General features: G+C 32.1%; 1 protein-coding gene across 3 annotated transcripts in view; it reads right to left on the minus strand.

Moving 5' to 3' along the window:
* Positions 1-18,445, minus strand: part of DACH1 (dachshund family transcription factor 1) — a 430,993-nt gene that overhangs the window by 119,014 nt on the left and 293,534 nt on the right. For 2 of the 3 annotated variants that reach the window (XM_008952797.6, XM_055096837.2), the window contains exons 4-6: positions 15,916-16,088; positions 2,916-3,051; positions 116-250 (exon numbers count right to left, since the gene is read on the minus strand). In XM_008952797.6, coding sequence (XP_008951045.3) covers positions 116-250; positions 2,916-3,051; positions 15,916-16,088 — 444 coding nt within the window. Of the gene's footprint in view, positions 1-115; positions 251-2,915; positions 3,052-15,915; positions 16,089-16,492; positions 16,649-18,445 lie in introns of all 3 variants that reach the window. The other variant, XM_034936783.3, reaches the window with a different exon arrangement.

Raw genomic sequence — 18,445 nt, forward strand, 5'->3', positions numbered from 1 at the left:
CATTTATATGCCTTTTTTTTTACATGATGTAGAGATAGACTTCATTGTGTGATTAAAATCCAGTTCTAAAATCTATTGAATCGGGAAAAACAAGGAATATATAATCATACATTACCTTTTTCAATATGCATCCTTTTTGACTCATGTCCCATGTCATGACCAGCCAAATCTCCCTCTTTGGGCCCAGGAAGTACATTTGGTGATAAGCCCATCAGCATCTGGTTCATGGACAACCCATTCTGATGGACCGCTATTATGGCCGAAAAGAAAACAAACAAAACAAAACACAAAAACACCATAACACACAAGGTTCCAATAAGTCAATTAAACTCTCTTGGACTCAACAGTAACTATAATATTAATATAATGGTCTAACTTTAAATTTATAATCTATCCCTAAAAACACTGTGATAACTGATAAACATGATAATTTGTCAGAATATGCAGAAAATATTGAAAATGACATCACCTCACTTTATTTTCATTTTGCATAAAACAAGATTTTTATCTGGAAAATGTAAATTTTTAAAATATAAGAATATAGTAGAAATTGCTATTTGGCAAACACCATTAATAATAATTGTTTCAGGATCAAGGGATAATTCTAAAACTAGTGAATGGAAGTTTGGTAAAGAACAGAATATTTGCATAGTCTTAAGATATTTTTCTCACCAGACACTCACTATCTACAAAGGTAAACATCATCAACAAGTAATATTGCAATAGAGAAACCTAGTAGTCACCACCTTAAGAAAGTGATAAAGTTATTGCTGGTATTGTAGAAATGTGTGTTTCCTGAAATGATTCACTAAGAAGGACACACTATCACAGCTGTGTGATTCCCACCAAACATCCATAACCTAAGTCTAATCAAAAGGAAACATAAAAAAATCCAAACTGAGGGACATTCTACAAAATAAATGGCCTGTACTAAAAAAAAAAAAAAAAAAAAAAAAGTTACTGAAAGACAAAATGGACTAAGGAACTGTTCCAGATTAAAGAATACTAAGAGAATATGACAACTAATTGTAGTGTGTGATCATAGATTGGCTTTTGCAGCTAGAAAAAAAAAATCTTGCTTTAAAAAATATTGGTGTGAAAACCAGTGCAATTTAAATAAAAACTGTAGTTCAAATTTTAGTACTATAATAATGTTATTTTCCTGATTTTGATCATTTTTCTCTTATGTAAAATAATGTTCTTGTTTCTAGAAGATAAACGATGATGAATTTGAGGTAAAGTTGTATTAAATCTATGACAGAAGCACTAGGTGACATTATGCCTTTATTGAGATATCACTTTCAGAGAACTTGATTGGTTGACTGATGAGGTAAATCAGGATGACAAACACATAAGAATAATTTGCATTATATTTGAAAATTTTCTGTTAGTCTAAAATTACTTTAAAGTAATATGTTACATATATGTACATATATATGTATGTGTGTGGATGTGGATGTATTTCCATTTCAACAATTATTGTATCCCAGGCATACAAAAATGTCTCCTTTGTTTCTATCAAAAATTGAAAAAAGAATATTACCATTACTAAAATAACATGAATGTATAACAAAACTCATTCAAATCTTCCCCCATCTGTCCGTCATTTTCATTTTGTTCCAATTTTTTTTTTCTCTAGGACAGCACCTTTCCAATGACAATATCTTATAATGAAACCAATATTTATCATTAAATTTCTGATTCTAGTGTCAACATACCATAAAAATATACAGTAAATATTTTATTTGAAAACTGTTTTAAAATTGTATATAAAGTTATAAAATTAAGGAAATACGTTTCCAGCAGGCCAAAGCAAGTATATATATTTAGTATTATGTTGAACTATATAATTGCCAATAATTGTCTATCTTTTATTTATAATTATTTACATAGCATTCAACTTAATCTTTAAATTATCCACTTCAATAGCTCCCAGATCAACAATTTTCACTTTATGCATACATTCCTTTATAACCTATGAAGTGACTTTCTAGAAAATGCTTTCCTATTATGAAAATATTCTCGACAACCAAATAACTTAAATAAACTTTGTACAATTAGATGAAGTGTATGCTATAAACATAACTGCATAAAATAATAGCTAAATTCTGGAAATAAGCAATATATATAGGTTTTATCAAACAAGTTATTCTCTTTTAATATAGTCATTTATCAAAAGAACAATCTGAGATTATTGTACAGACACAAAAATCACTTGTTAATTGGATGGCATTTTAACTTTATTCTTAATTTTCTTGGCCATAACTACCAAGATTAAATATTGTGAAAATATTATAAAATAACACACAGTCCTACTTTCCAAATTTTAAAAATAACAATATATGGCAATACTATGCATTATTGATTGTTACTAATTCAAATTCTCAAACTTAGCTAATTTCAAATTATTTAATCCATTGACCACCTGAATGACTTAGAAATGTATGCTTTTTAAATTTAGTATTTTGAATTTAACTCATTTCTCTTTGTGGATATCTCCATTAACACAAGGATAAAATTTAAAAGTCAGTGAATTACAAAAATGGCAGAGTAGGATTTGAGGAATGATGTTGAATAATCCATAAACAGTGTACCAAGACACTAGATATTTGAGAATTGGTTGTGTTTACTTCAGAAACCAATCTAAAAGGTTACTTATTTTCTCTGTTTCATAGCTCAAATCTTTATATGTGGCATCAAAGAGAGGAAATTTATATCAGGACCTGTTATTAATGTAGTATCATACCTCATGATATTGCAAACTGGGAAACATAATTTTGAGAGATGGCTATTGCTACAGAGTTTCAGAACATGATCCATCTGAGATCCATTTGGAATGAGGGCATGTTGATTAGAAAAGCCAGCTGAACCCTAATAAAGTTTAAAATGGTGACAAGTAGAAGTATGAGACCTACGGATTCTGTCAGAAGAGCTCTCAGTCCGAGCAGGGGAGCTGGACACGCTGCTGCTGCGATGTGATGATGGGTGACTGCCAGGCCTTCTCCCCTCCTCCAGAGAGGGGGCAGGTGAGGGGCTATCAGGAACACGCTCCTGCACCAGCAAGAGAGGGAAGGAGGGTAGAAAAGATGTTAAATACAACGGATCTTTACTTAATGAATGTTGTTTTTTCTCAATACAATAAGAAATGTAAAGAGAATAAACACTTTACTTCATCAGCATTTAACTGTACTAAAAGATATGTTTATCTTGAGCAAGCCAAATAAAGTAGAAAAAGATGGTCTATGAAACTATGGTTCTACAGGTAAGCGTGACTGCAGTAATGGTGAATGTCAATCCACTCTGGAGAAAAAGTAAGCCCTAGGAAGACGCCCAAAAATAACCAAATAAGAACCCATTAGACAACAAAGATCTCGGAGAATAAAGAAGGATTATTTATCATTTTGAAGAAATCTTTAAATATATTCCCTTATTTCTGCAAGTATCTAAAGATCATGTAATAAACACATTATCAACATGACTGACCATAATAATAATACCAGAGGAGTTTTTAACAGGTATTCCATCCTAGTACTGCTCTGGACATACTCAGTCACATTTTAAGGCATCACGGAAATGGATTATTATTTAATACTGGAATAATTTTCTTTGGTTTAAATAATTCTCAGAGTACCTACCACATCTAGCTTCAATTCAACCACACAACTGTATTAAGGGCACATTTATGAAATATATATCAATCATGTCCCAGGGAAATTTGGTACTGTGCTTCCTGATACTCTATTTTATGTCAACAGTCTTGTCTCTCTCCACACCTCCCTCTCTAAGCTCTGTACATTCTCCAGTAGACAAATCTGCAAGTAGATTCTATAAATGTCTCCAATTACCTATTATAAATGGAATTACAGATTAAGAAAGAAGGTACCCATTGGTGAACATTTTCTACTTTGAGCAGCAAAATATTTATACCCTCAGTTATTAACAGACACAGGCCTTGATGAACTGTCTTTGTCATAATAAATAGTTAAAAGTGTGGAAGAAAACTATATAAAGTATGTAGATGTATAATGTACTTATAAATAATTAGTACGTTATTCCTTATTAGGGAGAAAATATGCAATTACGAAATAGAGAAAAAAATCTAAAATGTAATTGGCCTGTAGGAGGCTAATGTTTCCAAAACGTCAATGTTAACTTAATATGGAAAACAAATAGGAGGTTCCAGGTTTTGTACTGCCAGTGAGAATGATGATCATGCTCATCTTTGGTCAAAGTGATTCCATTAGCACCATGATGGTTTGAAATCCTGCTGCACATCAGAATCACCTGGCATGTTCTTAAATGTGCTTATGCTTGAGTTTCACTCCCAGAGATTCTGGTTTACTGAGTATTATGGCTTAATTGTGTTCCCCAAAAAGATCTGTTGAAGCCCTAACCTTTGGTCCCTATCAATATGAATGTACTTGAAAACTGAGTCTTTGCAGACATAATTAGTTAAGATGAGAACATACTGGATTAGGGTGGCTTTTAATCCCACGTGAGTCATGTCCTTACAAGTAGATGTGAAGATAGGAGGGAAGAATGTCATGTGACCATAGAGGAAGAGATTAAACTTGTGCAGCTTCAAGCCAGGGAATGGTAAGGATTGCCAGCTGCTACCAGAAGCTATAGAAAGCGAAGGATTCTACCTAGAATCTCAAAGGGAGCATGTCCTGATGAACTCCTGATTTTGAACTTCTAGACTCCAATAATGAGAGACAATAAATTTCTGTGGTTTTAAGGTACCCAGTTTCTGGTTCTTTGTTACAGTGGCCCTAGAAATCTAATACACTACGTCTAAAATGGGACCCAGACTTCAGTATCTTTTTAAAGCTCTCCCTGTGATTTTAATATGGAACCAAGATTGAGCTGTACTTTTGTCACACTCTTTTAATTTTTCAATGATGTACATTGCCAATAAACATCTTCAACAGATATGCTGAGACTTCATTTTGAAGACCCTGACAAATAAAATGAAAATAACCAGAAAAAATAGCCAAGCCCTTTTCCCAAATCCATGTCATAAAATGGTTTCCTAACATATATTCTATGGAATTTAAAAAAAAAGCGCTATAAGAAGCTTCATGACAAAACAATATTGTAAAGGAAAAGAAAAAAGAGGTCAATTAAATTTTAATCTCGAAAGTTGCAATGCGTATTACAATCTTGTCGTAATGATAACTTGTTGAACTTTAAGAGTTTTTGTACAGAGCTAATATGTGCTGATAGGCTTCTGTAAAAGACAATAAACTCCCACAGAAGGCAGATGTATTGTTAGTATTATACTAAAAAGCATTAGCCCTTTACCTTAATTGATTGGGGTTAACAATTAAGTGCTTTATTTTATGCAAATAGCAAAATTGATATGTAGGTAAATGTAAGCAACACACAATATATTTTCCATCTGAAGTTATGTGGGGTTTCCACTTAAAATACTGCAAATATGCAAATAAGTGGGAGGGAGAGAGAAAGAGAAAGAGACAGAGAGAAGAGATGGGAAGAGGAGAGAGAAAACAAGGGGGGACAAAGACAAACATACATCCCAGATATTAAAATTTGAAACTAACTTGTTCAGAGACGTTTATAACATGTATGCATTTGTTACACGCTAGGATACTACAGAAAGATGGCATCCAACTTTACAGTTTGCAGATTAAGATATTTTGAAATCTTTATCACAGGTAACATGGAAAACGAATATATTATCAGTTACTTTTCCAAACTAACAAAATGAAGCATGTATGCTTCTAAAATGTCTAAGGCAAACAAACGACCAACAGTTTTAAAAAACAAACATGTATATGACTTAAAAGAGCAGAAACTTCACATCTGGATGCCAAAACTTACTTCCTGTCTTCCAATTATAATTACCCTAAACTATAAAGAAGTTTCAAATGGCAATATTCTCATATCAAATCACTGTAATCACAAATCAAAAGACAATCTTGGCTTGTGTTAGCCACGCCATAATTCAAAAGTTTAGTTGTGTATGGTTTTGGAGTATTTGCGCACTTATCATAGAAGATGCATTTATAAGGCTATATGTAGAACTCCTTCATAATTTGTATAAATATATCAAGAAACAATACTGCAGCTAACTGCATACATGTCCAGAGATATACTCTTAAAGTCTAATCTTGATTTCTTGAAATTCTCATAGAAGCATAGTTTGTCTAAGCTTTAGAGCTAATTCCTAATACATCTAACTGTTAGCACTTGGATTACACAGAAATACATGGTGTGTATTTAAGAAAATGCATTGATATATTTTTGTATAAAGAGAATTTTCTAAATTAACCATTCTATTTTATTCCAAAGTTCACTCACATCAATGCTTATCTATCAATAAATTTTAATATTTTTCTTAATAATTATGTTAATGCATGTTTGGCTGAACAGACATAAAGTACAATCTTGAAATAAATCAGTCTCTCTAAAATGATTTTGCAAGTCTGATTTTCCTGTCATAATAGATTTCTTAGTAGTGCTAATGGAAAGCATGAGAATATAATTTTTCTGAGATATTTAACTCATAAAATGCTTAAATATTTAATGCATAAATCTCTGGAAACAGTTATCATGCCATTAAAATAATTCCTTGTTTATTTTAACATTTCCCATATAAGTAGAAAAATGCTTTATTAGTCAATGTACTTAAATGTCAAAGTTGTCTGTGATCATCCCTTTAATGTATGAATTGTTCAGTTATTCATTTACACATCCAAAATACTCTTAAAAAGGCATATTATACTAAGTAAAAATAAATTAGATTGAAATCTTTATGTAAAATGCATTTTAAAAGCATAATAAAGCTCAGTAAATATGTATAAGTAAAATAATAGTATTTAATTTACCTTTAACTTAGTTTTTGCTTTAATTGTAGTTTCATGTTCAAGAACAAAGGATACAAAAACAATAGTTAATACTGTTATTTGAAGAAAATATTTTAATTTATGCAAATTTTTATGATTTAAAAGCTTAACTATTCAATTGAAACTTTCTATAAATTGAGACACAACATATTCAGTCATTTTACTTAATGTATAATTTCAATCTTTGGAACCTAATGTATTGTTCTTTGAAGAATTTCATTAAAGTAAAATCCATTGAGCAAGTAAGATTTGAATACATTGTTGCACAATAAATTAATTTATTTCAACAGCTTAATTCTTTTATCATATTTATATGCTTGCCTTTCCAGAGTATTCTATAAGATGGAGAATAATGGAGACAATAAAGAATTGCTTAGGAGGGAATCTCATAATTATTACTGAAACAAAATAGATAATGAGTTTTATTCAGACATAATAAGAAAGAAGCAGTTCAATGTCTATAAGAAAACTATGTAAACTGGATTTATCATTTCATTTGTGTAATACCCTTTAACGTCCAATAAGGGGCTGAAGCAGGACACAGAAAACGAATATTTAATTTAATACTTCAACACACTCCTTTATAGTCCTGCATCAACTTCACCAATCAATAAAACACAATCTTTTGCAATGTTCCATCTTTATAAAACTCGCCACAATAATAAATGAAAATTTAAGAGGAGCACTCTTTCACTGAAAAAAAAAAAAAAAAGGTCATACTAATAAACTAATAGTAACAGGAGAACAAAAAAGGAAAAGCTGCATTTTTGCCTCTGGGAAGAACAAGAAGTATTTGGTGTGTAGGATAATTCAGAATCAAAAATAGAATTCAAAAACAACATACTCAAATTCTAAAATAAACAGTGTAAAATGTTCAGTACTACACACATGTGATTAAACATTTTAAAAATTGCATTATCTCAGTTGCCCTCTCTCCACCTTAAAAATGTATTATATTTTATCAAATTAAAATATTTTCTTAGGGTAAGTATAATCACAACTCATTTCTCTAAAGGATTATTTCATTTAGCTTTTATTTATTTTGCTCTCCTTTTAATTCTCTTCATTTTTTGTTTTTCAATAGAGATTCCCTAACTGAACAGGATATAGAAGTGGGAAAACAATTTGTAATATTAAATTTTTGTTGTTGTTGTTTGTTTTTTTGAGTCAGAGTCTTGCTCTGTCACCCAGGCTGGAGTGCAGTGGCACAATCTCGGCTCACTGCAACCTCCACCTCCCCGGTTCAAGCAATTCTCCTACCTCAGCCTCTGAGTAGCTGGGATTACAGGCGTCTGCCACCAAACTTGATTAATTTTTTGTATTGTTAGCAGAGACGGGGTTTCAGCATGTCGGTCAGGCTGGTCTAAGTGATCCACCAGCCTAGGCCTCCCAAAGTGCTGGGATTATAGCTGTGAGCCACTGTGCCCAGCCTAAATGTTATCTTCATATAACTTTTAATTTATAAAATTGATGAAGTTGACCAGCACTTTATATAACCAAAACTTCTCAGCTTTAAGAAAACTCAGGCTCAAATACATTAGTTCAATGAGTATTTACTGAACACTTACTATGTACCAGGCAGGATCTAGGTTCTGGTTACATAAAATTAAACAAAACTGACAAAAATTATTGTCCCCATGGAGCATATATCACACCTGGTAAATGTTGTTAGTGAAATGCAACATCATTGACACTAAGAGTGGTGTTCAAATTCCTTTGCTTTGGAAAAATGTGCAAAGAAGACAAATAGCAGAATTGGAATCCTGTATTCAGAAAAATGCTTAAAAGTACTTTTAGGAGACAGTCAATGATGTTAGCATGCTTACACCTAGTTGAGGACCAGGCAGCCCAAATCAAGATTCCATAGCTGAGGAAGCCCCAAATAATATTTACATAGCTTTTAAAAAAACTTTGATTATGGAACTCCATAAATACTCAAGTTTTCTAAACATGAAACTGGCAAGGCCCCGTGAAACAACTTAATATAGCCTGAAACAACTTAACTTTATTCTCCTGTTGTCTTTTTGAACTTACTCATTGGTGGTAGGGGACTATATTTTTCCCAAGTGTGTATGAAAATTCACATAGCCTTGTAACTTTTTAGGTTGCTATTTGATAATATAAATTTGCTTTAAGCAGCAAAATAAAATCTTGACTCAGGAATTATAATTCAGCACCATCTGACAATAAATACTGGCGTCTTAATTAAAAGGTTGGACTTCTTTCTTTACTACAGCCAAGGGATATAGAGATGAAGGAAGAACAGCAAGGAAAAAAAGGTAAGTGCTGATTTGACCAGCATTGCCTTTAACTGGCATCAATCTCTCCTGCATGGTAAATGTTTAAAGTCAATGTTTAACTTAGTAAGGAACAAATGTATGTTCTTACAGGCCACCACCACTATGAGCCTCTCATCTGCAGTTCACTTGATGAGTCTAATTCATCCAGATGTTCCTTTGACCCTTGAGTTTCCTGCATAGTTACGTCTGGAGGCTTGGTTCAAGTTGATGTGGGGGTACGACTACTTCATAGATGGTGTTGCAAGCTTCTATAATGAACGTAATGTCTGCTTGGTTGCCTTTTATGATGCCAGCCACCACTGATGATCATGGTCGCAATTCATCACTTCATTAGGGCTTGTAATTTCCTACACACTTATTTTCTAGAAGGTTTCTATGATCACAAAGTTACCTCATGAATCATTTGGCTATTCTTAGGATCAGTTTTTATGGAAAAGGCAGGAAAAATGCTTGATCCCTTCCATGTATTTATCTTTAAGCCTTTATTGTCCTTTAAAAACATTAGTTCCCCTCAAATTCTCCAAATGTGAACAATGAGTTTCTTTTTTAGTATTATTATAAAATCAAGCATTTAAACATGTGATGTATTTCAAGGCCTAGATGTTTCATTAGTGGTGGTTGTGTTGTAAAACTTTCTTTTTTAGGTTAACATCTTTTTTTCATATTTAATATCAATATTCAAATAAACCTAAAGAGAACATACTTATTATTTTTAAAAACCAAATAAAATTAAATAAATTTTTGTGAAAAAAATTTATGTCTAAAAGCTCTGCATACACTTGGAGATTTTTATGTTTGTACAAAGAATAAACTATTCTGTGACTAAAAACAAACATGAAGTATATGATGTCACATTGCTCTAAGATTCACTCTACTTCGTGAATTAGGTCACTCTGGTTGTAGTTTTTATAATCTTTTCACATTTTAAACTTCATGCAAGTAACATCCTGTTTCCTAATACAGTATTTTAAGAACTTGCTTTAAAGTATGAGTACAATTATAAACAGCGTTTTTCAATGTTTAATTCTTTAAATGAGAATGTCACAAAGTCTCTATCTCACACACACATGCACAGACACACACAGAGACACATAACAGATCAGCAAAGAAAATTAACGAATTTAAGTCATATTCCCTATTTTCAGAAAACTGTAATGTGTCATAAGAAGAAAGATGTGTATCCAACAATGTAGGGTAATTTGAATGTCATCATATTTCTCAAAAACAATTCTATGTTATCTCTGAAAAAAATCTTAAAATGCATTTAAAAATCTGCTTTGCATACTATGCACTACAAACCCAAAAGTACTGATTAAAATAAAGCTGTGTATAAAATTTTTATTAGGTAAAATGAGCAGAACAAAAAAAATAGAGAGACAGAGGTCTCACCATAGAAGTATGACTATATTTCACAGGCTTGACAGGGATTCCCTGCAAAATTCTAGAACTTACTTTTAAACAAATGATTTTGGATACTTGGAGAGAAAACAAAATAGTAATGAGAAGAAAATAATGTTGGTATATAAAGACTTCCAAAGATTAAATAAATAGTAATTTAATCTTTATGACAACCTAATGGGGTAGTGCTGTTATTACATAAAATACAAATATATTAAATAATTTGTCTATGGTCACACTGGTTGGAGGTGATAAAGTCGAAATGCAAATTCAAGTAGTCTTTTTTCAGAACACATGCCTTAAATCACTAAAATATGCTGCGCTTCTTCCTTTCACTATTACTTCTATTTCAGCAAGAACGCCCTTTTCAAAATCTTTATAACATTGTGAATTTATTAAATAAAAACTGAGAAAAATATTGATTCATTCAAGAGAATTTTGGGTTACATAATGAATGATACCTAAGAGAATCAATTAATAGAACATTTCAACTTATTAGGAATTCTCCAATGACAAGAGAAATTGATCTCTTGATTTATATTGTTTATTTTACTCAGTCGTTTAAGGTAATAAAGGAATACATCCTTTTAAAATTTGGAAATGATACAAAGGTGGCATAAATAGCTAATGTGATAGTCTGGGATGTTAATACTCCAAAGTATCTAAAGACCCTAAATCAATGGAATGGAAACTAAAAAACTTAATGTGGATAAATAAAAATTCCTAACACAAATAAAAGATGAAGAAAAACTGGCTTAACAGAATTTTATGTCAGAAAGGCATGAAATGTACTGAGTCAGACATTCAACTACCAAACAAAATCTTTGGAACTATGACTAGATTTATAGATTATTGTCCAAATTGAGGTTGATGTCTAGTGTCTCTTCATTGCACAATTCACTTCTAGAGTATGGTGTGATAGAGGGTGCCTTCAATAAAAAGAAGGCAACCAAAAAGATGAAGAATAGTCAGAACAAATTAGAATAATTGGTCTAGAAAGCAGAAACACTATAGGCACTAAAACAGAGGGCTTAAATATTGAAATGGCTAGAACCTAGAAGAATTAGTAGACATTTTTCTTCAAATAAAATATAACAAAGTTAAGGTAGAAGCTATTGGGATGCAAATTTTAATTTGATTAATGAATATACTTCTCACTCTTAGATCTGCTGAAAATAGATTAGGCATCCTACAAAAGCTTAGATATATGAAAATGAAGAAGAAGGATGTGGGAATTATTTCTCCATTATGGGGGAAGCTGAATTACATAACATCTCAAGTCTAAGTTGCTTTATGTTCTATGAATGCTAAACAGAAAAAAGTATATGGGTATCATTGACACATAAGAAATTAATACAGGTACAGTTTATAATTATTTAATATATCCCTACAGATATTTAGCGAGAGAGAGACAGGAGAGGAAATTGTGCATATATCCACACAACTAGGAATTTTAATTAGACCTATTATTGTCTAAAGAGTATGTCAATTTCCTCCTCAAAATAATCTTGATTATACTCAATACAACCAGCCATAGAAAGTCTAAGTTCAAGACTTTAGCAGACCCTCTCATGAACGCTTGCATGTAAAGCAAATAACAATGCCATAGTGGGAAAGTCTTCATCTATCTAGTTTTCTTTTCCTCAGTGCATTTAATTCTTTCAACCCTAAATTCTCAATTATTTTAATTTTTTTTTTCTACTTGGTTCTATTTTGTTTGAGAGTTTAGTTTGAGCTGCTTCAGTTTTCCATAGTCTGAGATTCATGTGGGTTTGGGATAATCAGAGGTCTAACACAGGTATCGACAAACTTTTTTGGTAAAAGGCCAAATAGCAAGTATTTTAGTCCACTCTGTCTTTGCATGTGAAAATAGCCATAGACATTACATAAATTTAGATATGGCTCTGTCCCCAGAAAAAACTTTATTTACCAACACTACATTTTGAATTTCATATAATTCTCATGTGTCATGAAATATTTTTCTTTTTATTTTTTTCCAACCACTTAAAAATGCAAAACCATTCTTAACTCACAGGCCATGAAAACCAGCAGCAGAATAGATTTCACCCAACGTTGGCAGCTTGGGGATTCAGACCCTGCTCCATTTCATGTACTGGCATTGATATGTTAATGAAAAAACTTTTGGAGCTCCTTTACTTCATAGAAACAGCTAAACAAAGAATATTTTTAAAATATGTAACTCTGAAAGCTATATTTTTGCTTCTCTTTTGTCCTACAAATTGTTATTGCCATTTGCATTTAGGTTGAGTTTTAATTTTAAGTCTTGTCATTACTCTTAAAAAATGTAAATGGTATATTCCAGCATTTAGAACATCTCTCAAAGTTATATTTTCTGTTTAAAGACTATTTCTCCAGTTGCTTTATAATTCCGTCATATGGGCTCAATCTTCTATGATATTTAACACGTCACTTGCAACAGACTTTCACACTTATTAATAGAATCTTCCCAGGCAAACCAATGTGTAGTCCATATTCTAGTTATCCACGTGTCCAATACTGTTAAAGGTGACATAGGAGTCAGCTGTTTTCTTTGAGGAAAATAAAAACCTCCCCAAAACTAAACTTAATTAACATCTATTAGGTGAGTTTACTAAACTCTTCTTGTTCTATACAGTCAACCAATATATACATTTAGACAGGTTGATTTGTTAACTTCTCTCTAATACTTAGAACTTCTTGGAGGACCTATTCCTCACCCTTATTCTCTGAGGACACTCACTTGATTTTTATCAGGTTATGTGGCTGTCTTTAAGCATCTAAAACTGTTAGAATCGTCTCATGCCTTTCTTAAAATGTGTTTACTTTCAATAATCTTTACCTGTCAGTGTCAAATTCGAAGCTATACAAATGGCCTGTCTCACAAAATAAGGGCACCATGATAAAAAATGGGCCTTTCAGCCCTTCCACAACAGCCAATTGAACTTCACTTTGATATTGGCAATAAAAACTATCAGATTTTACTTTTTGTAATCATTCTCAATTAGAGCCATTGTTCCCTATTCGGCTGCTACTATTACCATTTACATCAACACTTTCAAAATCCACAACTCCCTTTAATCTGCATGTAACCAAGTTTCTGAAAATATTTGCAACAAGAGAAGAAGTGAGATATCTCTATGACTTAGTAGGTGTTGGCACATATCTTAAAACATAAAACGACCTCACTCTCTTCTCTTTTTGTGTATTTTCTTCCTTTCTCCATATATCCCCCTCCTTTCCATTCCTAAACTTAATCTAGGAAAACACAGGAATTTTTCTGACTTCCCAATCGTTGAGTCCTGAATTATTTTCTATAGACTTCTTCCAGAGGAAACTCAACTTCTTCCTCCTACTTATCTAAACTCTGACAACCAAGTATGTATTAAAAGGAGATCCCCTAAGTATTCTAATTAACAAGTAGCACAACTATTTTTTTAAAATATGTGTATATTGCAAAATAAAATAAATCAAGTATCCTGATATAAATAAAGGCTTTTTGATGCAGGAATAAGTAAGCCATCCCTCATGCAAATATTAGCTACAGGTCATAACTTAGACACCCATTATGACTTTAAACTGCTAAAATCTGCTCTTCTATAATATGTTTGCCTTATTTATTAATGTAAATCTTACCTAAATGAGATTTTAGTTACCAGTTTTAAAAGTAAAAATTACATATTTAATATTATGAGATGATTCTTTATAGTAATCACGACCAGATTTTTTTTATGAGAATAATCACATCGTATACATTAATACTTAGTACCTTGTAATATTTGCTTAAAGTAGCCATTGACTACAATGATGGGAAGACTTAAATGGGTTTTCCCCTCTGCCAAACTCCTCTTCTAGATAACTTTAATGAGTGAGGCAATCAGAGTGCTGAATTCTAATAACACCTATTACCTAACATCATCATAAATTTAACAATACGGTGATATCTTGCTTATTGAATAATCTGGTAACAATATCCCTCTTAGAGAAGAGTTTTCAAAGGTCTTTGTATCAGTTCCTTGGCTGATAACAATGTGGCACTCACTGGCGCTCTCTGAGGTGGTGATCTTTGAGTAGTTGATCCAGGTCTTCTGTGAGACTTTTGGTTATTTTTTCCTCTGGTATTGATACTACAGAAAATGACCAAAGCATCTGGGACACATCTTTGTTTTTAGAGCCATTAATATAAGAAAAATTCCTATTTGTATATTACTCCACATTGTATGTAAGTAGTAACAGGGCCTTCTTTTTTTTTTTTTTTTTTCTTTGAGACGGAGTCTCACTGTGTCACCCAGGCTGGAGTGCAGTGGCGCGATCTCGGCTCAACGCAAGCTCCGCCTCCCGGGTTCACGCCATTCTCCTGCCTCGGCCTCCCAAGTAGCTGGGACTACAGGCGCCCGCCACCACGCCCGGCTAATTTTTTGTATTTTTGATAGATACGGGGTTTCACCATGTTAGCCAGGATGGTCTCGATCTTCTGACCTTGTGATCTGAACAGGGCCGTTTATATAAGATGTGCTCCAGAGGATACCCTAAATTTAAGTGTATTGTATTCAGAAAAATGGGATAATTATAATGTCAAATAATGATCATGCAGCATAAAATATCTTGTACTTAGTTTAAAAATTAATAATCTATTCTTAATTTTTTGTTATTTCTTACTCCTTAGCCAGACAATGCAGTTAAAATATTTTGATTTAAGTACACATTTTAAAATAATATGAAAGTAAAAGATATTTACATATATAACACATACGATGCACAAACATACACACACAGATACACAGGGATAGAGGAGACGGAATTGTGTATATATGCACATATGAAGTTTATATAACAATAATGTTACCTTTAATTTAGTGTATTTTTGAATTTATGGAAACTTCCAATTTTATTACTTCATTTAGTTTTTACAGCATAATCCACACTGGATTATGCCTTTATTAGATATTTACTAGAATCAGGAAGATTGAATTACATGTCTAAGGTGACAGAGCTAGGAAGTGGCAAAACTTATCCCTTCTGGTCTTCTGATTCTCCATACATAAATGCTCATAACACCACACACGCATACACACAACTACCTATGTAAGAACACACACAATTTGAACTATAACATTTAATGTCCTATGTTTTTCTCTATCTTAATAGATATGTAGAGAATTTAAAGCAACCCTAGCCTGCCTAAGTAATGTGCCCCTGGGGCCATTTGCTACAAGTGATTTTTTTAAATAGTCTATTTACTATCACTTAGCTTTTTAGAGTTCAGATGTACTTATGGAATAAGAAAAATGGATTAAGGGATGGTGGCTTAAGATGAACATGCCAAAATAATTGTATAAAAAAAGAATTACCTTAATAACTGATGTCTCAACTCTGGATGGGGGACTCTGAACTTGTGCTGCTGCTGCCATATTTGCAATGGTGCTGAGGTGGTTCATCTGGCTCATTGCCATGGTGACAGATGCTGGAGGTAGGCTGACAGGAATTAGAGGGTGGGGCATCATCATAAAAGGAAGTTCCAGTCCTATAAAAAATGCACATATATCATCATTGCTCTGGAGGACATAAATCATTAAAAATTGAAACAGTCAAAAGTTTTCTAATAATGGTAGTCAAAGAAACAATATTTTTCCTCTTCGTATGCAAAAATTTCAGTCACTACTCAGGGAAACCAGGCTTACAGCTATCTGGTTTGGTGCCATGGTTTATCATTTCCTAACTTATCCTGTGTTTAATACAAATGGTCAATTCTTTGCTATATTATTCCTATGATCAGTCTGAATCTTGCTTAAAATACTAGGGTTTTCTTTAACTTATCCCAATTAGCTATGTAAATATAGTATATCTCTTTATTATGTCCTATTTTGCCAACTGATAAATACAATTTAAAAAAACTATGATTTTTAATACTAAAGAATGCCATCGTACCATTTGGCAGAAGGTGGCTCTGCTGAAGATGGTTGAGAGGATGACTAAGTGGAAGGCTACGTGCTCCAGGCATGCGGGGGTGGGTTATAGAGGCCTGGGGTCCCTGGGATGGGGAAGAGGGCAGTGTTTCCTTATCCCAGGAACCATCACTGCTGCCTGTGGGGAATGAATATAAATTACTTGGATATAATATTATTCCAAATCTTCCAATGACTAACTTAAAATGAGTTTTTAAAAAAATGTATCACATTTGGAGTTGGAAAACTGATTTCTAGGGAAATAAGCCGAGGTAAGTAAATTTCCCCTAAGCTGCACGTTCTTTTTGATTTTCTATTTCTTGTATAGGATCTCAAAATTTAAAAAAATATATATATTTCGGCAACATTTAACCTAGTGGTGGAGTCTAATACTGTTTGGCTATCCAGCTTAATATGAAATGGTCTCTATTATATTAACCAGATAATTAATTACTTCTTGGAACTGAAACACACTAATATTTATAGAATGCAAAGTTATCCTTGCAGTAAATGACATCCTAGCCATCACATAAAGTGCCTAACTTCATTACACAGCAAATCCAAAAAATGAAGCCATTAAACGTCCAGCTTGGTTAGACATTGTACAGAGAACACAAAAGATCACTTTATAGAATATAATGCCAAAGCAAAAATTAAATATGCACGCATGTGTGTGTGAATAAATACATCACTTGTTTTCAAATAAAGAGAAACATACATTATGTCTCCATGTCAATGCCACTCAACTGAGGGCTTGCATTTCAATATTGGTAGCAATGCCTTAGATTTAAAAAGATCATGAAATACCTTATTAGAATACTCCTTGGAAGGTGTTTATAAATCATTTCAATTTAGATGTGCTCCCAAATTAAATTAACATTAATTTATTCCTTAACTGAATCTGTTGAAAATACAAACTATCCACTTAGAGGAAATTTCTGTAATATCCCTATCAGCTCATGACTTTTTTATATCTTAAAAAAAGAAACCATATTTTCATATAATATGCATAGAAACAACAAAGTTGGTAAAACTCCAATTTAATGCTTTAGCTCTGCTAAAAGCCTCATTGTAAAATCTGTACGACATAGTTTTTAATGAAGAATACTTAGTTACTGCCATGATTTTTTTCCATTTACTTCATGAAGACAGTTAAGGTTCAATATCAATTCAAACTCATTAGCTCAATACTGTCTGGATCTTAGAGTAAATTGTTCAGAAGTGGGTAATGAAAACTCAATTCAAATTCTTCAGCAATCAAACAAAGCAATTTTATTAAACAATGAAAAGAATCAATTAAAATGGATATCTTTATTATCTTTATTATTTTACAAGAAACTATGACAGCTTTTGGTTTAAAAAAAAGTTTATAGCTTGATACAGAAATGACTTACATAAAAGAAATTTCTCCAGCTTGCTCCTACACTGTGATATAAAAGTTCTTTTCATATTCACAAATTTATACACCTTATTTCTGTTCTCATAACTTTTTTGACACTTATCCCTAGGTACTAGTCAAACATGCAAGCACTATAAATAGATGAATTTTTCAAATGTATGATATCAAGAGATTATTATTATAACACATTTTAAACATCTGCTCTTTACATTGCCTTTATCAAAGTACATGCAATTTTTTTATTATAGGCTTAATTCACAAAATCTGTGGGATTTGATTTGGTCAAATGTTATGATTCAGCATTGATTTTACCTTGTATGTTATCAGTTAAAACTGACTATCGGGATATAGAAATCATGCTTTGGAATAAATATTATTTTAATATAGAAATTGCCCTGGAAATTTAGAAATAATAAGTAATTTTCTCTATATTTTATACTTCATTTAAAATCTTCAACAAATGTAACGATTACATTTTCATAGTAGAGTGCATATTTGAAGATAATTAACTAAAATATGGAGTGGAAAAATATACAT

The sequence above is a fragment of the Pan paniscus genome, chromosome 14 (assembly GCF_029289425.2).
Source record: "Pan paniscus chromosome 14, NHGRI_mPanPan1-v2.0_pri, whole genome shotgun sequence".
Classification (NCBI taxonomy): domain Eukaryota; kingdom Metazoa; phylum Chordata; class Mammalia; order Primates; family Hominidae; genus Pan; species Pan paniscus.